The sequence below is a fragment of the Felis catus genome, chromosome C2 (assembly GCF_018350175.1).
Source record: "Felis catus isolate Fca126 chromosome C2, F.catus_Fca126_mat1.0, whole genome shotgun sequence".
Taxonomy (NCBI): Eukaryota; Metazoa; Chordata; class Mammalia; order Carnivora; family Felidae; genus Felis; species Felis catus.
In genome coordinates this window covers 48,918,693-48,940,104 of record NC_058376.1, presented here as the reverse complement: position 1 = coordinate 48,940,104, position 21,412 = coordinate 48,918,693, and the positions used below count along the sequence as shown (strand labels likewise).

The 21,412-nt window shown below is 38.8% G+C and overlaps 1 protein-coding gene across 5 annotated transcripts in view; it reads left to right on the top strand.

The window, feature by feature from the left end:
* IMPG2 (interphotoreceptor matrix proteoglycan 2) overlaps nt 1–20,112 on the top strand; it is an 85,076-nt gene extending 64,964 nt beyond the window's left edge. For 4 of the 5 annotated variants that reach the window (XM_045036858.1, XM_045036860.1, XM_045036862.1 and 1 more), the window contains 8 exons: nt 4,110–4,413; nt 5,402–6,684; nt 7,544–7,763; nt 12,695–12,905; nt 14,400–14,588; nt 16,182–16,380; nt 16,879–16,958; nt 19,358–20,112. In XM_045036858.1, coding sequence (XP_044892793.1) covers nt 4,110–4,413; nt 5,402–6,684; nt 7,544–7,763; nt 12,695–12,905; nt 14,400–14,588; nt 16,182–16,380; nt 16,879–16,958; nt 19,358–19,370 — 2,499 coding nt within the window. In that variant the 3' untranslated portion in view covers nt 19,371–20,112. The remainder of the gene's footprint in view (nt 1–4,109; nt 4,414–5,401; nt 6,685–7,543; nt 7,764–12,694; nt 12,906–14,399; nt 14,589–16,181; nt 16,381–16,878; nt 16,959–19,357) is intronic. The other variant, XM_045036859.1, reaches the window with a different exon arrangement.
* Nucleotides 20,113–21,412: the final 1,300 nt, after the last annotated feature.

The window sequence follows — 21,412 nt, the reverse complement described above, 5'->3', positions numbered from 1 at the left end:
ATTAACCCATTACTTTTATAATATGTTTAACTTTTCCTATGAGACTTTTACTTTTGCATGTTTTCTTGTCATTAATTAGTTCCATTGCTTTTCAACTGAAAGAAGTCTGTTTAATATTTCTTGTAAGGCCTGTTTAGTGGTGATGAACTGCCTTAGCTTTTGCTTATCTGAAAAACTCTCTCTTTACCTATTTCTGAATGATAATCTCACTGTAGTTGGGTATTCTTTCCTTTCAGTACTTTGAAAATTTCATGCCACTACTTTCTGGCTTGCAGTGTTGCTGCTGAAAAATCTGCTGACAGCCTTATGGGATTTCCCTTGCACATAAATTTTTTTTTTTCCTTGTGCTGCATTTAGGGAGTATCTCTTTTGTCTTTACCTTTTGACATTTTAATTATAGTGTGTCTTGGTATAGATTGCTTTGGATTCATCTTTTTTGGAACTCTCTGTGCCTCCTGGACTTGGATGTCTGTTTCCTTCCCAGATTAGGGAATTTTTCAGCCATTATTTACTTAGATAAGTTTTCTGCCTCTTTTTCTCTCTCTTCTCTTTCTGAGACCTCTATAATGTGTATATTATTCCATTTGATGTTGTCCCATAAGCCCCTTAAGGCATTGTCATTTGTTAAAATTATTTTTTTCTTTCTGCTGCTCTGTCTGGGTGAGTTTCATTGCTTTGTTTTCTAGCTTGTTGATCTGTGTTTTTCTGCTTCTTCCAGTCTGCTGTTGAAACCCTCTAATGTACTTTTTAGTGCAGTTATTGTATCCTTCAGTTCTGTGATTTATGTTTGGTACTTTCTTATATTTTCTCTTTGTTGAAGTGCTTGCTGTGCACATCCCTTATACTTCCAAGTTTGGTAAGCACCTTTATGAACATTATTTTGAGTTCTTTATTGAGTAGATTACTTATCCCTATTTCATTAAGGTCTTTTTCTGATGTTTTCTCTTGTTCTTTCACTTGGAACATATTCCTCTGTCCCCTCATTTTGTCTGATTCTTTGTGTTTGTTTTCTATGTATTAGATGAAACAGCTACCTCCCTGAGTCTTGTAGGAGTGGTCTTAAGTAGTGATTTTATCCATGGGGGCCAGAAGCACAGTCCCCTCTGGCCACCAGAGCCAGGTGCTCCATGGATATCCCCTCTGTGTGCATGTGCTGGGCTGTAGTGTGGGGAGTGGGTGGGTAGGGTTCTTTCCCAGGCTGTCGGTGACATATTTTTGGCAGGGGTTGGGTCATGGTGCTCTCCTCAGTGGCTGTATTGGGGGCATGGGGGAAGATGTAGCACTTGCCTGTCTGGCTATGGCTCAGCTGTGGCACGGGGTGTGGGGTGGTGTTTGCTTGCCTGGCTGTGATGTTCCTGTGGTATGGGATGGGAGCCCCACATGTGCTGGCAGTGTGGAGGGAGGTTGCCAAAATGGCACTCACCAGCACTGGCGTTAGTAAGGTAGAGTGAGATTGCAAAAATGGCACCTACAGTGCTTCTGTCCTTAGAGAAAGCTCTAACAGGTCCCTTCTTTTTGGCAGTTACTTTAAGATTAGTGTGTCTCCTTTACATATGGTTTAGGTGCTTTTCAAACTTCTTTTAATACCATAAGATCTAGTAATTCCACTACTGGTTATTTACTCAAAGAAAATGAAAACACTAATTAAAAAAGATACATGTGGTCCTATGTTTAAGATATGGAAGCAACCTAAGTAGGCCATTGATAGACGAATAAAGAAGATGTGGTGTGTGTGTATACATATATATATATATATATATATATATATATATATATGCATGCAATGGAATATTATTCTGCCATAAAAAGAATGAGATCTCGCCATTTTCAACAACATGGATGGACCTAGTGGGTAGTATGCGAGAAAAGCAAATAACCATATAATTTCACTTCATGTGGAATCTAAAAAAACCAAAACAAACACATACACATACACATACAAATAAACAAAAAAAGCAGAAATAGATCCATAAACACAGAGAACAAGCTGATGATTATCAGAGGAGAGGGTGGTGGGGTTATGGGTGGTTATCAGAGAGAAGGGGAGTAGGAGGTACAGGTTTCCAGTTATGGAGTGAATGAGTCATGGGGATGAAAGGTACAGCATAGGGATTATAGTCAATGATATTATAATAGCATTCTGTGGTGATAGATGGTAGCTATACTTGTGGTGAACATAGCATAATGTATAGAGTTGTAGAATCACTATGTTGTACACCTAAAACGGATATAACATTGTGTATCAACTCTACTTCAGTTAAAAAGAGATGAAAAACTCTCTTTGAAACAAACAAACAAACAAACAAGCAAACAGATATTGCTGCTTTTGCTCTGGGTTCTGGGGCAAGTAAGTCTGTGAGTGAGTCCTTTAAGGGCAGGTTCTCCATTCCCTATAGTTCTGGACACGGTCCCTGTTGGTTTTATGTTTGGAGGGCTGGTCTCAGGGGTGCAGGACTGAAGGGTTGAGGTGTCTGATATGGACCACAAACTCCTTGCTCCTCAGGGAAAAGTTCCATGTTGGTGAGATTTCATTCTGATTGTGGATTGCAAGTCTTTGGGTGGGTTTTGGTGAAAGCATATCTCTGCCTCTCCTATCCAACTCAGTGTGGCCCTTTTATCTTTTGTTGTGGAGATGCTGTCCACCTAGTTTTCAGGACTTTTTCAGAGGAAAATTTTCCATATGTAGCTATATATTTGTTGTGTATATAGGTGAAGGTATGTTCAGTATCTTCTGATGCTGACATCTTGAACCCAACACCAGGAGGTTTCTTAAGGGATCTATCTCACGAGAAATATAACAATTCAACAGTGAAAGAAGTATTTTAGAAATTCAGCCTGTAATACTGTAGCCAGAATATGGTCAGCCTGTATCTTCTACTGGGGAGCTCTTAAAAGTACCATGTCTAGGTCCTATCCTCAACCAATTAAGTTGGTATCTCTAGGGTGTGAGGCCTGGACATTGGTGCATTTTTTTGTGTTTTGTTTTTTAATTGAGAGAGAGAGAGTGAGAGAGGGAGGGAGGGAGGAAGAGAGAGAGAGAAGAGAGAGAGAGAACCCAAGCAGGCTCTGCACTGTTAGCCCAGAGCCCCATGTGGGATTAATCTCAGGAACTGTGAGATCATAACCTGAGTTGAAATCAAGTCAGACATTTAACCAGCTGAGTCACCCAGGTGCGCTGGTGTTTTTAAAACGGTTTCATGTGATTTTAATGTTATTTAGGGTAGAGAATGATTGTTCTTTTCTATTTTCCTTTTTCAGTTTTTGCCCAGGAAATATTTCATGAATTTCTTCTATACATATAGCACTTCTTATTTTTTGTTTTTTAGAAGTAAGCATAGATTGAATTACATAAACTCCCACGAAATGCCATGGTCATTTTACCCATTAGCATCACATCTAAACTTTTCTGCATAGACTTATCTTTATATGATTAAATAATTTGCATGTTCAAGGATTGTGTTTCTGTCTACTTTTCTATCCCGGAAGTTATTAATACTATATTACTACATTAGTAAAAAGTCACTAGAAAGAGAAAATTGTATTTTTTAAGTGAGGTGCCATTTCGTAGATGTTGATATTCTTTCAAGGTAGCAAGACCACATTTTGATGTGGTGACATTTCATATCAAAACAAAAAACCTTAAGTAGTTAAATACATTTCAGAATGAATAATATTTCTAATTGTTCTTTCCTGCTGTAGGCAATGTGCTTAGGTTTTTGACATCAAATTACAGAGAATAGTAATTTTGTATATAGAGTATTTAAGCTAATAAGACAGAGTAAGGGACCATCTAAAGTAAGAGAAATATTTTTTCTCACAAATTCACTTTGGAATCTTTTAAATATGGTATCTCATCTCTCCCCAATTTATGATGAGTTTCAAGAGGTACGTGGTTTTTCCCTAGAGTTTTCAAATAGTGTGTGGTTGAATAGGGGTTTGATTAGAGATCTGTTTGATTGGAGAACCCATGTCCCCACCCCCTCCCCACCAATATTACATTGTCTATGTGTCCCTAGAAAATCTGGGAATGTTACACATAGGTGATATTTGAAATCATTTTTGTGTGTTTCTTTTATCTATGATATGATTTAGCCTTTTTTTCCCCCCAGGATAATACCCTTCAAGCTGAATGGCCCTCAGCAGATGAATCCACCACCAGCAGTATTTCACCACTTGATTTCAGCTCTGGTCCTCCCTCAACCAATGGCAGGGAACTCTGGTCAGAAAGCCCTTTGGGTGATTTAGTGTCTACACCCGAATTAGCCTTTCCCGCGAAGGTGGGCCTCAGTTCTTCCCCAGAGGGTTTAGAGGTTAGCAGCTTGACTCTTCATTCTGTCACCCCAGCAGTGCTTCAGACTGGCTTGCCTGTGGTTTCTAAGGAAGGAACTTCTGGATCTCACATATTAGAAGATGGTAAGTGATTCTAACCACTTTTCATGCGTTTTGACTTTATTATATCAGATGACAAAGGTTTTGAAGAAAGAATGCCACTAAGGCTAATAGAGAAGCATGGTAACATCTATTAGGAGGAAATATCTTGGAAAAGCTGTGTGAGAGAGGAAACAATCAGATTTAATTAGTTGGAATGGAGATTCCAAATAGGTAAATAACAAGAAATGAACTTGGTGGGGTGGGGGTGGGGGATCAGTTAATAGATGTTTTGAACATCCTATTAAAGAATACATAATTGAATTAAATTACTATTAAAGAACTACTTTATTAACTTGGATGTTAAATGTTATAGTGATAAACAACATCAAAGAAAATTATTCTAGTATCTTTTAGTAGTATTAATTGCGGGGGCCCAATATAGAGAATTTAGCTTGCATTAGGGAGAATGCAAGCTAAGGGAGAACGTAAACCAGGGTAGCTATACAGAGATTAGGAAATGAAAATCAAGTAGATGATTTAGTTGTGGCAGAAAGGAAAAATCAATATGACTTATGGATGGACTATATTTGTGAAAGAGGAAGTTAAAGATATAAATAATGAGTCCAGGATTTTAAACATTGGGTAAATCTGGAGGATGATGGGCAATAAACATAATAAGGAAATCAGAATTCAAAGACAAAATTTCCTGGATTTTCTGTCTAGTTTCCACTAGATTCAGTCTTTGTTGTCAATATGGTTCTTTATTTTCATGGAGTAAAAAACTAAAATCTTTAAAGATGAATTATTTCAATAGCTGAGATCTTGTTATCCTCAGGGAAGGGGGTATATTCATGAGTGATTATACCACATCACAAAATCATGAGATCCTCTTGCTTGCTTATATATCAAAGTAAAAATCAGCACTGTACATCCTAACTTAATGAGAAAACAAATAGCTTGCTTTATTAGAAGAACTAGGAATACATTTTGGCAATTCTGTAGATTAATTAATGGAAAACTTTATTTTTAGGATTAATCAAAGTTGAAGGGCCAGAAGATATTCTTTCTGTTCATTCATTGCCTTCAAGTCCATTCACTCGTCCAGTGCCAAAGGAAACGATATCATCTGTGGAAGACTCTGAAGTGTCTTTGACATCCTCACCATATCTGGCCTCCTCTGTCACTTTGGATCTTGCTAAAGAAACAATGATACCTTTTGGCTTGGACTCTTTGGCCTCCAAAGTCAAAGGCCAATTAGAAGTGAGCACTTTGATGCCAGACACATCCATAGAAAAAGAGTTTATATTTGAGAGTGGTTTAGGTTCAGGATCTGGGCAAAAGGTGGATCTGATTACTTGGCCATGGAGTGAGACTTCATTAGAGAAGAGTTCTGAACCACTGTCTAAGTCATGGCTTGAAGATCAGGAATCACTTATGCCAACTGAAGGTATAGATGAGAAATTAGGTATAGATGACAAAGATTCCACAGGGCAAAGTACTGAGCATTTAAAATATGGATATTATGATAGATCCACACACTTTGCAGAGGAAGAGCTCATTGGTGGACCTACTGTGCCCATCTTTGCAGAGACCACAACTGAATCTGCATCTCTAATTCTCTCCAAGCAAATATCAGAGGCACCTGACATTGATGATTACTCAGTTACCAAAGCACCTCTTCTATTGACAGCTATAGCAATCTCTGCTTCTACTGGTAAACCAGAGCTACCATTTCTAAAGAAGGGTATGGAACAAACTATAGAGTCATCCGACCGTGAATGGTTTGACAGCAAGGTTTCAATAATGAAGCCAGATATGCAACCTTTGGGGACCATATTGCCAGAATCAGATGTAGTTTGGGCAAGAACTTCTTCCCTGGGGAAATTGTCCAGAGACATATTGGCAACTACACTGCAGAGTACTGACAAGCTCTGGCTGAAATCTTCCATGACACAGTCTACCAAATTGTCTCCAACCACAAGCTCCACCCTGCTAGAGGATGAAGTAATTATGGGTGTACAGGATATTTCATTAGAACTGGACCGGATAGGCACAGATTACTATCAGCCTGAGGTAATCCCTGAGGAAAATGGCAAGGTTGGTAGTTATGTGGAAATGTCTACAAATGTTCAGTCCACAGAGAGGGCTATTGTGGTGCAACCCACAGAAGGAGGTGACTTGAGTCATACCCAGACTGCAGGAGCTTTGGTGGTTTTCTTCAGCCTCCGAGTGACAAACATGATGTTTTCGGAAGACCTATTTAATAAAAACTCTTTGGAGTATAGAGCACTGGAGCAAAGATTTTTGGAACTGGTAAGCACAAGAAATGCAACATGGGTATTAGTGAATAATTGTGTATGTACTAACCCTCTTTCTCCCAAACATAAAATATGAGCCAGTGAAAGTCTGGTCTGTTGTGCACACTGATTTGTAAATAGCATCATAGTCTATGGTTGGTAGAAAAACAATACAACAGATAGATACAAGAAATGGGAAACACAAATATAGCCTGAAGATTATATAATAACTTAGATACTGAAGATTGTATTCCATGAATCATGGAACTGAAACAAGTTTACAATTTCTTTTCACATTTTATTATGAGGCCAGTTTTCTGTAGGTACTAATAATACCTTGACTGTTGTGAACCTTGGTTTTTGCTAAATGTGTTATTTTTATTTTTGGGGGGGGGTGTGTAGTAAGAGAGCACAAGCAGGGCAGAAGCAGAAAGAGAGAAGGGAACAGAGGATCTGAAGCAGGCTCTGTGCAGACAGCAGAGAGCCTGATATGGGGCTTGAACTTGAGAACTGCAAGATCATGACCTGAGCCAAAGTTGGATGCTTAACCAACTAAGCTACCCAGTCACGCCTTGACTGTTGTGATTCTTTAGTGAAACAGAGAGAATAAACTCTCTGTTATCTAAAACTGTCTATGAGTTTCATGGATTCTTAAATATTGCTGTGAAAATCTCTTGACTCTCAAGTGATTGGCAATTTATACTTTTATTGATGAACAGTTTAAATAATTGAAATACTGAATATAGAATTGAAATAGAATATAATGTCAAAAAGTGGGGGAGGGGCTGATTCTTGTTTTTTGGGTGGGGGTTGGTATGTTTTGAACAAAATAGCAAAACCTTGTAAACAAACTGACTACTTTTCATGTATTGTAGCTGGTTCCCTACCTCCAGTCAAATCTCACAGGGTTCCAGAATTTAGAAATCCTGAACTTTAGAAATGGCAGTATTGTGGTGAACAGCCGAATGAAGTTTGCCAAGTCTGTCCCTCCTAATGTCAACAATGCTGTATACATGATTCTGGAAGACTTCTGTACCACGGCCTACCAGACCATGAACTTGGCTATTGATAAATACTCTCTCGATGTGGAATCAGGTAATGGTATTGAATGCTGATGGTGGTTTCTTAATGGAATCCGGTTATTATTCTTGTGCATTTTCTTCTATAGTGAATCAAGGTAAATTCAATACTTGTAGGAAAAAGAGTATTATATCAGGCAGAATCTCCACATCTTGGTAATTATTAAATGATCTCTTCAAAGGACATCAATATCATTCTCTTTTAAAAAGGGTTGTTCACATGTATTACCTTGTTTACCTCCCATTCCCTTTTCTTTTCTTTTTTTTCCCCATTCCCTTTTCTACCTGCTCTGTCTACCTCTCTTTTACTTATCCCCTGGATCTGCTCTACTCATCTCTGAGTTGCCAAACCCAAAAGATTTGCACTCTCTTTCCTTCTATATTACTTTCCTAAGCTGTTTTATCCATTTCCATTATTGTAAATCTTATATAAATGTCAGTAACTCTCCACATTTATTAATGCTTATTTATTTTTGAGAGAGAGAGAGAGAGAGAGAGAGCAAGTGCACAAGCAGGGGAGTGGCAGAAAGAGAGGGAGACACAGAATTCAAAGCAGGCATCTTTTAAGTAAATTGAATCCTTCTGTCAGCTTCACTGTCTTGAGAAATGAAAGCCATATTCACTCACCTACTTGAGCCAGAAACCTGGGAAGTCATTCTGATAACTCAGTTTCCATCACCCCCAAACTTATATTAATTCTGAAAATTCTAAATATGTCTTAAATCTGTGTACTTCATTATCACCTCTCGTTTGAACCAGTTTCCCCACTACCTGTCTTATTCCCCTCCCCTATACAGACCGCAGCCAGGGTGCTCTTTCTAAAACATCAATCAGATTATTTCACTTCCCTACTTGAAATCTTCAGTGGCTGCCTGGTTCAATAGCCATGAGCTCTGGTCCCTATTTTTTCCCCCGTATCATCCAGTGAAACTAACTTCTTTGCTCACCATATTGTACTCAAATTAGCTTGTTTTACTTCTTCAGATTCAAGAAACTTGCAAGAAACTTTGCATATACTTACTGTCCCTGTTGCCTAAAACTCTTTCCCCTCTCTGCTGATTTCTGTTCACCTTTTATGCCTCAGTTCAAATGTTTTTTCCTCAAGATTTTCACTGACTCACCCATAATCTGGATTGGGTCTTTCCTTTTAGTCTTTCCTGTAATATAATATTCTTTCCTGCTATAGAGTGTATAACTTTTGTAATAATGATTATTTATTCACATAGTTGCTTTGTGGCTATTTTTCCAGTTGAGCTATCCACAAGGACAGAGACTTGTCTGATTTATTAATCACTTTCTGGCCCAAACCTAGCACAGTATCTTGCATGTAAGAGGTACTCAAAAATACTGTGACTGGCTGAAATAAACCATTGTTTTTATTTGGAACACTTGGATGCAGAGGATACTGTTGGATCCTCAAACTTTGTTCTCTTTTTCCTTCCATAGAGAGAACAGTGATTTTGAGTAGGAGTAAGGTGAAATGCCTAGGTTTGTATTTCTCTAGTGCCTTTTAGTCTCAAACTGGTTTGGGAGTCAACACTATTCTTTAACTGGGAGAAAAGCAAACATTCTTCCCTTTGAAATTTTTGAAGGAACATCATTCATTCAAAATGAGGAAAGTGTGGGGCAGTGGGAGAAGAAATTAATTATAATTTGGAAGGCCTGGTTTCTTGCCTCTGCTCTGTTGTTTGTCATTTGTGTAACTCCAGATGAGCTATTTTATCTCTGAGGCTTAGTACTTATATGTTAAATGGGGATAGTATTATTACCTGGTCTATATATTTCATGGGGGCTAGTCTAAGGATTAAACAAAAACCATGCAAAAACATTTGACTACCCACACAAATACAAACAGTTATGATTTATACAACTTTTGCAAAAGTCCATCTACTTCTTTTTAAAGAGATTATAATAGGGGTGCCTGGGTGGCTCAGTCAGTTAAGTGTCCGACTTTGGCTCAGGTCATGAACTCACAGTTCATGGGTTTGAACCCTGTATCAGATTCTGTGCTGACAGCTCAGAGCCTGGAGTCTGCTTTGGATTCTGTGTCTCCGTCTCTCTCTGCCCCTCCCCTGCTCTGTCTCTGTCTCTCTCAGAAATGAATAAACATTGAAAAAATAAAAAATAGAGAGAATTACAATAAAGAAGTGCGTTCACTTCAGTTTTGTGTGTAACTCACATGTCAGCTGCATGGCAAGTCATCTAGGTTTATAGGGTCACCTTTTCCTTTAATATTCAAATGAACTGGAATCAGCCTCTCCCTTGTGCAGTGTAAAACCTGCATTCACGGCCTTCTCACTCTCACTATCTCTAGGAATTATCCGGGAATTTAAATATTTCTTAATTATCTCCAGCTCTGAGTTAGTTGAGCTGAGTTTCCAGTCTCACATTTACTTTGACCCATGTGGTTGCTCTTTATGTTAACCCAACACAGATCACAGTCCCATTTTTCATTTCCCAGAACACCTCTAACCCAAGGTAGTTGATTCTGTCAGATATTTGCCGATGGTATGAGGGTGATGGAAGAGGCTTTATTGTAGCGTTGCAGGTGGCTTAAGCATATTACTCTTAGGCTTAACCATCCTAAATTCCTCAGCAAATCTTTCAAAGGCATCTCTTACTGGCCAACTTTTTCTCCAGGACCCAGTCAGCTACCATGTTGTTCTGGCTGCTCTTGCTATCTTTCCAGACCCTCTTCATATTTCCTTCACTCTTATTTTCCTGAACCCGTAAATCCTTCTCTTAGCATTCTACTGGGAAAAAACCAGAATGTATTCATTCTACAATTTAGATCCTGTCTCCTATCTTAAGCTGAGCTCTAAGTCTACCTTTGACTCTTCCAAACAGAGGGTCATGCATTCTGGGCATCCTCACCTTCAACCCGCACAAAGACTTAGAAACAGACCTCCAAACTACAGCCTTTTATTTACGTGATTATATATTAGTCTTGGTTTTTCTCAGTCTGGAAGCAAAAGGGAGCAAGATTTTTTTTTCCTCTTATGCTCTATTTTCCTTCCCTCCCTCCTGCAAAAACATTCACCTATACCCACATAGAATGGCCACGAAGTTTTCAAGTTTCTAAGTAGGTATTTTCCTATAGCATGCATATTTTTAGTTAAAAGACTTCCGATTAAAACACTATTTTATCCCAAGATGGACTAGAGACAAGGCTGACTTGTCTCTTGCCTTACTTGTTTTCACGTCATGTTTCAGAAATTCTTGAACTTTTATCAACAAAAGGGAGCCACACAATACCATCCTTCCCACCCCCTATATACACTCCTTTTCTTCAAGTCTAAGATTAGATTATTTTCTGATTACAGAGTGACAAAATGAATACTAGGGTAAAGATGTGTAGACTTAGGAAATACACAGATGAATCCTGCATATAGAAACTGTCCATCTGTCATCACATTTGGATGCTCTCCTTGTTATAAGAGCATCTTATTAGTGTCTCCTATATTAATGTCCTAGGGCTGCTATAACAAAGAACCACAAACTGATTGGTTTGTAACAACATAGCACTTTATTCTCTCATAGTTCTGGAAGCTAGAAATCCAAAATCAAGGTGTTTGGTAGGGCTACATTTCCTCTGAAAGCTCTAAGAAAAATTCCTTCCTTGCCTCCTTCTAAGCTTCTGGTGTTTGTCGACAATCCTTGATGATCTTGACTTATGGATGCATCACTCCAGTCTCTGTCTCCATCTTTATATGGCCTTCTTTTCTGTGTGTTTGTGTCTCTGTGTTCAAATTTCCCTTTTCTTTTAAGGACATCAGTTATTGGGTTAGGGTCCACCCTAGTCAAATATGACTTCATCTTAACTTGATCACATCTGCAAAGAACCTGTTTCCAAATAAGGTCATATTCTGAGGTTTTGAGTGGACATGAATTTTGGGGGCTATACTATTCAACTGCGTTCATCTCCGCATTCCTTCATAGGATAAAGGAAAATAAGCTGCAGAGATCCAAAGTCCAAGACCACAGATTTGTGCAGGGTATCTTTAATCTCCAGAGCAGCAAGGAAATCATTGATTCTCAAAACCATATTAGTTTCTCTGGAAACAGAGACTATGCTCTTTATTTTTTTTAGCTCCCCTTAGCCTTTTGGCTTAACTTCATGATTTTTCATCTAGATGAGTCTATGGATCATTTCCACCTATTTCATCTGTCTTTGGTATCTGTGTCACCATTTGCCACTCACAGATTGCTGTTTATCAGTAAAGACATATAGCGGGATGTTCTTCGGTAGGATAGAAGACCCATCATGGTCATTGTCTTGTATCACTTTTGACTTGTTATTGTCATAATTATTTAAAATTTTTATTTTTTCTCATCTAATAAAGAAAAATAGTTACTGAAGTCAAAATATTATTGGGAATGGCCTCAGGTGGTATAGGGCTGATTTATTTTTCTCACATTGGCTTCAGCAAATTTCAGATGTTCTTAGCTACTCTTATTGGGTTATATCCACCCCTGAGGCTCCTATCAGTTCTTCTCTGGGCTCTGTTTCCTCATCCCATGTTCTCAGTGTGGAGAACTGGCATTTAGCATTGTATACAGAACACAGGTAGTACTGTAACTACTATAGTAGGTTAGGGTTGGTGCAAATGAATGATATATGAAAACTATGTTGAATTTAGATTGACAATTACATGGCATGCGTTTTAAGGCTTCCACATGCTTCTTTGATAAAACGTAAAAAAAAACAGGTCATTGGGTTTTATCGTTTAGTTCTGGGTTTCAGAAAATTTGATAAAAGTTCATCAATCCAAGGATGGGTGAGAATTTTTTGTGGTATTGGTGGTGATGGTATACTTTAATGGTTCAGGAATGGGGTTGCCCTCTGGTACTTTGCAGTGGGAGAGTGTTACTGGAGGGGCTTCATGTATCCCAGCCCCTGTATTTTACCTTTTCTTGTATAATTCTCTGGTTTGTTTGATATTTTAGGTGATCAAGCCAACCCTTGCAAGTTTCAGGCATGCAATGAATTTTCTGAGTGTTTAGTCAACCCCTGGAGTGGAGAAGCAGAGTGCAGATGCCACCCTGGGTACCTGAGTGTGGAAGAACTGCCCTGTCAGAGTCTCTGTGACCTACAGCCTGACTTCTGCTTGAATGATGGAAAGTGTGACATTATGCCTGGACATGGGGCCATTTGTAGGTATGTTGTGTAGAGATTTTGGCTTCCCAAGGTTATAGATAACTTCCTCTGTAGTCATTGTCTACACCTATGACTTTAGGATAATCATAGCAATATTTATTATAAAAGTTATATCTAGGCAATAGATGGATGCCATCTAGTTCTCATGTGAAGACTGGGTCAGTTAATAGGCCTGAATTATACCCAGTTCAATTGGTTATTTTACTTTATACTTTTAGGAAGCTATAAGAAAAACATTATTTAAATATGTCTTACTTGGAGAGTACTTGCAGTAGTTGGTGTTCGCTGTGTTGTTAGGCATAAGATTAATACTTTATACTGTGAAGTTTTTGTGGTCCTCTTGGATGTGTTGTTAAAGGCTTTGAGCTGCTCTTGGTCCTACTGAGTATTCAAAAATAAAGTTCCTAAGATCCATTTTTTTATTTTTTATTTAAAAAAAAATTTTTTTTTTCAACTTTTATTTTTATTTTTGGGACAGAGAGAGAGAGAGAGCATGAACGGGGGAGGGGCAGAGAGAGAGGGAGACACAGAATCGGAAGCAGGCTCCAGGCTCTGAGCCATCAGCCCAGAGCCCGATGCGGGGCTCGAACTCACGGACCGCGAGATCGTGACCTGGCTGAAGTCGGACGCTTAACCGACTGCGCCACCCAGGCGCCCCCTAAGATCCATTTTTTTAAAAGGCAGAGCCTAAGAAAGTCCACAGACAGACGAGCAGATTCAGGTAGCCTGACCATTCTCCTGTACTCATTTCCCTTAAACAAAACAGAACTAGTCAACCTCCGAACTACACAACAACTAGTCACATGGATGTAAATGGAGAAAACGCTTAGAATAAATGGGAGAAACATGAATAAGAAGATGGTTTGTGAACGTCAAAATGGGCGAATGTTGGTATAGATGCCAGACACGGAGGACATAGGTGGGGATGATCAGACTCTTTTGAATGAAAAAGTATAAAGTTGAACTAGAAAACTCCAAGGAAAAATAGTTTGCTGATTTCCAGAGAAATTAATATTATTTTGAAAAGCAGTCATTTTCTTGCTGCTCTGGGAATTGACACTTTTGCCCAAGCCTGGGGCCTCAGGGTTGGGGGAATCTCTGCAGTGTGGTGAAAGGAGATGAGGAGTTTGGAGACTGGAGTCTAGACCCAGATTTGTTGCTGACTAATTGTGTGATCTCATAGTCACTTTCCTTCGTGGGCCTGTGTTTTGTTAAGTATAAATAAGAAAGTTAAATAGAGTACTTTCTTTTGGTCTAGTTAGTCTTTTATTTAGTCATTTACAAATCGTCATGGAAGACCTGCCAGGTCTGCACCAGCCATTAATCACAACCTTAAATTGTATGATCACTTAACCTGTTATGTTCACTCCTTTACTGAAGCTTCACGTGGTCAGTATTTATTTCACTACCTTTCCCCAGTCCTGCCAAAGGTTCTGCCATTGTTGTTTTCAGGACAGTGGTTCTGTTTTTGGACTTTGTCTCTTCTCATTACAGATGCCGGGTGGGTGAGAACTGGTGGTACCGAGGTGAGCACTGTGAGGAGTTTGTGTCTGAGCCCCTGGTAATAGGCATCACCATTGCCTCTGTGGTTGGACTTGTCCTCGTTTCGTCTGCTGTTGTCTTCTTCCTCATCAGGACTCTTCAGACTCGTCATGTTAGGAGAGAGAGAGAGAGGCTCAGCAGGTATATAAAGAAAATTTCTCTCTAATGGAATAAAATACTCCTTTTATTCATTTATTTTGTACTTACTAAATGCCCTATTGGATATATGGATCTGGTTGGAGGAGAGGAAGCTATAAAGTTGAATAAAAACATGGTCCCTATCCTCAAAGGATGTCAGATTGGAAACAAATGTAAACAAGAGTATGAATAAGATGCTAAGGGGCCTAGATGAGGGATTAATTCATTTGGCCTGGGAGAGTGTCTTAGAAGTTTTAATGATGGTTATGATATTTAGGGGCGCCTGGGTGGCGCAGTCGGTTAAGCGTCCGACTTCAGCCAGGTCACGATCTCGCGGTCCCTGAGTTCGAGCCCCGCGTCGGGCTCTGGGCTGATGGCTCAGAGCCTGGAGCCTGTTTCCGATTCTGTGTCTCCCTCTCTCTCTGCCCCTCCCCCGTTCATGCTCTGTCTCTCTCTGTCCCAAAAATAAATAAACGTTGATATTTAGCTGGACAGGAGGTTAGATGTTTCCTGGGGGGATGGTGGTGGTTAATTGAATGAGCATGAGCAAAGTCAGGAAGGCATTCATGAATCTCAAGACACACTGAAGGAATGTCATTGTTGAATGTGGCCAGAAGGCCTGTTTTGCCATTGGGGAGGAATTAGAAGGGTGATGGAACTGAGGTGAGACCCCTGTGTGAAGACCAGATCTGTTAGTTTGTTCCCTTTTGGCTCTTACCAGTGGTAATTAGCTAGATTGTAAATCTGGGTAAGAATCTGACAAGAACTTAAATCTGTTTCTCTGTTTAGTATCTTCATTAATGGGGGAAATGAAACCTGCTCTTCCTAGTAGGATAGAGATTCAAAGACCTTTTAGTTGTTATGTGATCGTGATCCTTGGTTGTACTTTGCTTCTGTGCTACTCGAGTCTGTAAGATCTGCTGCTTCAGGTTCAGGCTACCTGTCCTCATTCTCTGGCATGGCTAGGGAGACACCTCTCCTAGGTTCCTAGAGCACCCAGGACATACTTCCATCATTGTTAAATTTTTTTTATTAATTCTGATTTTGCTTTAGAGTGTATTCAGGACAGGGTTCCAACAAACTCTTTGTGTCATCAGCATCTAGAACAATCCTAGGCACATAATTGATGCTCAGTAAATATTTGTAGATCTGAATGGAATTTCATTGAGGTCTCCCTGTATTTACTTTTCTATCAAATTCTCTGTTTACTGATGCAACTCAGGTTGCATACTGATTTTGACTTGCATACTCTGGGAATGATGGAACTGTATTCATTTAATGAAATACTGTACGGTGAAGGACATATTTCCCCATCAACATTTATTGACAAGCATTTTGGGGCAAATAAAGACAAATAAGACATGAAACAGTCATTCCATAGGGCACTTGCCATGTAGTTCAGGAAATGATAATGATACCACCTGATAAATAATATTTGAGATTGATCTGAATATTTTTCATAGTTACCTCCCCACATCTGTATCCAGCTCACCTCTTTTTCTTGCCCAATAGAAATCGTGCTTCAGGTAAATAGTCTTTGAAGTAGTTGAGCATCTGAAAAACCTCAATCAACCATACTTTTGTTTTTTGCTCCAGCAGGCAGCCTGACAGCCTCTCATCAATTGAAAATGCTGTGAAGTTCCCTGCATATGAAAGCCATGTGGCTGGACCCGAGCAGTATGAGGGGCCCTATCCTCACAACCCCTTCTACAGCTCTGCAAGTGGAGAGATGATTGGTGGTCTGAGCAGGGAAGAAATCAGGCAAATGTATGAGAACAGTGAGCTTTCCAAAGAGGTAGGTAACTTTGCTTTCCTGTTGCTGCTGCTGCTGCTGCTGCTGCTGCTGCTGCTGCTGTGCGTGTGTGTGTGCGTGTGTGTGTGCGCGTGTGTGTGTGTGTGTGCATGTGTGTATGCATACACATGAAAGTACATGGACGTTAAGAAAGAGTGAAAAATATTTCCTGGTCGGTTTTTTACCTCATGATATCTTCCAGTCGATGTGGTATGCAGGGGATATGCAATTCTGAGCTATACCTAATTTCCCCCTCCAGTGCTTTCTTTTTCCATTATTAGCAAATGTTCTCTCTTTCCTCCCTCCTTTCCTTAGGAATATATGTCTGAGTTATCCAGAGTGGTTCATGCAGTAACCAAACCCTCATTTCTCTGAAAAGGCCATTCTGTCCTATAGCTCTCCCCTGGGTAGCCCAGAAAGCCACACTTCCTTATAAAAAATGAGAACTCCTTCAAAAAAAGCTGCTGGGGTTTTTCTAATGGTGTTTTTTTCTTTTCTAAGGAAATTCAAGAAAGAATGAGAATTTTGGAACTGTATGCCAATGATCCTGAGTTTGTAGCTTTCGTGAGAGAACATCAAATGTAAGCATTTGTTACAGTCTCTTATGCAGGTTCTTAAGCTGTGCCTTAGAATAGTGCCACCGGTGTGGGTACATAACATAATTCCTGTCCTCATGACATGGGTTCTGGTGATAACCAATGCTTATTAACTGATAAGTGAGGAGGGGAAGCCGCCGATACATGAAGGGACTTAAGATCACAATGATAACAAATGGTAGAGAAGATTTAAAACTATCTGTTCTGACCTAGAGATTCCTGGGCTATGTTGTATTTTCTCTCTTGTTACCACAGAGAACACCTGTGATTTAATGCTCTAAAATATTTTTCATGGACAGTTTCTATGAAAAGCACTTGAGCAGCCAAAAATCCTCACACATTTCAATGTTTCCTTCCATTGCTGTCTTGGTAGACAGTTTTCAGTATGCTTTGAATTACACAAATCTCATTAAAGTATTTATCTCTTGCTTTTATCAAGTTAATCTTACATTTCCCTCTTTCACTTTCCATTTGTTTTTCTCAGCATGCATTTTGGGCAAATTCTGTAACTATTTTTCTCTGTTCCTCAGGATCCATAACCATACTTGGGTTACCAAAATAAACTATCGTGGGTCACCTAGGTGGCTCAGTCATTTAAGTGTCCTACTGGCTCAGGTCATGATCTCACAGTTCATGAGTTTGAGCCCCGTATTGGGCTCTTTGCTGACAGCTTAGAGTCTGGAGCCTGCTTCAGATTTTGTGTCTCCCTCTCTCTAAGTCCCTCCCATACTCATATTCTGTCTCTCTCGAAAAAAAAAATAAAAAAAATAATAAACTATCTTATAGAGAGGCCATTGTGGGCATTAATTGAATATATGATGACTGAGATATAATTTGGCTTTGATATTTGTTCCTGCCCTCATAAATGTACTTCCTCATGGATGGGGTTCCATTGAGGCCAGATATCTTTGCCTGGCTTTTAGAAGAGAGAAACCACAGCAATTCATGCATGCTTGCAGAAGAAATTGATAAAGCGTCATGATAACACACATGGCCTTAATGGGAGCCTCTGCCCCTTTGCTCTGAATCCCTTTGCTCTGATAAGCAGTCCTTCACTTATGGTTCCTCTCTGATAGGAAGGGATTAATTAGAACCTAAGGAAACTGAAGAAGATGGTTTTTAAATTCCAAGTACATGGTGGAGATTCCTTTAAAAATCTCTGAACATCTGACTTGGTCCCTGGGAGGTGCTGCCAACCTTATTGAATGTTGTTAGAGCAATATTACCAGGAAACTGCCTTTCTTTTTTTTAAAACTTGTTTTATTTTTTATTTTTTTAAATTTACATCCAAATTAGTTAGCATATAGTGCAACAATGATTTCAGGAGTAGATTCCTTAGTGCCCCTTACCCATTTACCCCATCCTCCCTCCCACAACCCCTCTCGTAACCCTCAGTTTGTTCTCCATAGTTATGAGTCTTTTCTGTTTTGTCCCCCTCCCTGTTTTTATATTATTTTTGTTTCCCTTCCCTTATGTTCATCTGTTTTGTCTCTTAAAGTCCTCTTATGAGTGAAGTCGTATGGTTTTTGTCTTTTTCTGACTGACTAATTTCACTTAGCATAATACCCTCCAGTTCCATCCACGTCATTGCAAATGGCAAGATTTCATTCTTTTTGATTGCCGAGTAATACTCCATTGTATATATATACCAGGACTTTTAAAAACCAGGACTCCTCTTCATCCCTACAACTCTGGCCAGCAGATTGCCTATGGTTCCATTTCAGTGGTATCCAGTAGAAAGAACATAACTGATGTTTTTGTCTTTCCTAAGACTCTTTATAAGCCTTTTGGAGCCACCTGCTTGAATGTGTTCTCTCAATTAAAAATGCATTTCATTTAGGCTAAGACATTCAAAGAAGGGATTCAGGAGACCGTAATTAGTGACACACAGATTAATTACATGCTTCAGTTTCTTGTAACTGCCTTTGAAACATACAAAAAAAATTCCATGTGGCAAAGAATATTTAAATAAGAAGATCCAGTGAAACAAAAGAAAGTCCACATAAACACTATAACCTTAAGAAGGATGTTCATTGAGGAAAGATGGCATTGAAAAAATGTTAGGTGTGTAAATTCATACACTTTCAATTTCATTTAGTCTCAGCATTTTCATCTACCAGTAGCCCAAGAAAATGTTCATAGACTGGATTTAGGATTCAAAAAAACATTACATGGTCTTGATAGAGTGGGGCTTTTTTTGGTGGGCGGAGGCGGTTTGTTTGCTTTTTAGCTCAGCAAAGCACAGGACAACACTCTGCAAAGAAAGAAAATAGAAAATGTTGGTGATCTTAGGAACCATATGTTGGTGATGTATTACAACAAAAGTGAATTTCAGAGCATTTCTTGCTTTTTCAATTAATTGTTCTTTGTTTTTTTCATGGCAGGGAAGAGCTTTAATCAAAACTTTTATTATGAAACTGATCAGAAGCCTAGAGAAGATGGAGATCACTTGTTACCTATGTCATATAATTAACCTGGATTTTGACCTCTGTTGGAAGAAGAGTGAAAAAATTAAAAATTAAAAAATTAAATTTGGGGACAAAATTTTTTCTAGCTTAAAATTTCAGAATGTAGTAAGAGATGTTACCATTTTTATACCTACAAAGACCAAAAGCTGTATTTAAAGAAACTCAAAGCTGCATGCGTTCTGGGAAGTATTCTACAAGAAAAACTGGGGCCTAGGAGTTGGGACTGAATTCATTATCTGTTCTGAATCTTGAAAGTGTGTCTTAACTGTGGCTCAGGTTTTCCTGGAAGAAGGTAACAGGAGACCATTACAGGAGAAGGCAGGCTTAGTAACAATATTTTGTAGCGTGTTTGTTATTGTTAGGTGGAAGGAGAAGCCTTTGAAGTAGTTTTAATATAGTTTATAGTCAGACATTCATCTACATAAAAAATATTAAGTTTTTTTGGCAATTACACTACTGAAGAAAAAGTAACCTTTTTGCTATAGTATAGAGTTAGGCTTGTACTTCAATTTCCACCAGAATTTTGAATTTCCTGAGCATATGAATCAAGACCACATTATTGTTAAGTATGTCAATATCCTATTTTTTTTAGTTGTCAAGGGCATTACATATGTATAATTTTTAAAAAATGTTTATTTATTTATTTTGAGAAAGAGCATGAGCTGGGGAGGGGCAGAAAGGGGTGGGGGGAGAGAATCCCAAGCAGGCTCCACACTGTCAGTGCAGAGCCCAGTGCAGGGCTCAATCTCATGAACAGTGAGTTCATGACCCGAGCCGAAATCAAGAGTCAGATGCTTAACCGACTGAGCCACCCAAGCGCCCCTCATATGTATAATGTTTAAAGGGTTCCCATTAGACTACAGATTAATTTAATTATGTGGACAGGGAGGGAGTGAATGGGCATTGGGTCAAGGCCACAGCACTGAGAATGTATTTGGCCGATCGATGGGTGGGCTGAGTCAAACTAATGGGCACCCTGACTCTTCTTTGGCTATCTCATGTTGTCCTAGGCAAGTTCTGGATCTTCTCTAGTTCCTGGTGTATTAATTTGGAAAGCAGCACTTAACTACCTCACATAGTATAGGTTAGTATAGGTGAACTTCTTTGCATTGCTTTTCCTTTGTAGTAATAACTCGTGTCTAAATTAATTCCTGCTTACATGAAATGTGACAGGACTTTTATTGCAGTTAAAATTGTTTTTAAGTATATAGGTAGGAAATGTCCACATCTTATATAAATTTTAACTGAAAATGGAAGTTTTCCTCTTTCTCTCTAGTATGTTTTTGAATGGGTAGCTTTGGAGGGGGCAAGGAGAGGGCCAAATAATCTTCACTATTAATATTAAATTGCATATACAAAGAGCTTATTATTGATAAAGCTATTTCATGTTAGATGTCTTCATATTTGCCAAAAACAAACTTGACATTTCGATTTCTTTCTGACCAGATAAAACTAACCAGGATAGATTGACTATACGATAAGATACTTGGTTCACTTATTTTTTTTCTTAACTTTATGATTGCCAATTGCACTCATTATGGGGCCACCCAAAACTAAAGCTCTGAGTGCATGCCCCAGTAAAGCCATTGAAAGCCTAGAAGATATCCAGGTAATTTACAAAGTATGTATGGTATGTGTTTGTATGAAGGTGGTTCCCTTATCTCAGCATTGTTTTTCATTCCCTACTCACTTAATGGATTTTCTACAAGTTCAGTATAGGTCCAAGTCACTGCTGGTACATTTCGTACTGAGCTCATTTGAAAGGTAATTGATAATGATCTTTAAAGCATTATAAATGGTAATAACATTTGCCATCACTAAATGCTTAATTTTATTTTTAAAAGGTTTCTGTGTAACTGTTTACGTTTTAAACTTGTTTTCCTAAACTTATATATGTTAAATGAAAAGAAGATTTGTTTTTATCCCACATTAACCCTAGAATGTAATCATTTCAATGTCTGCTTGCTGTCA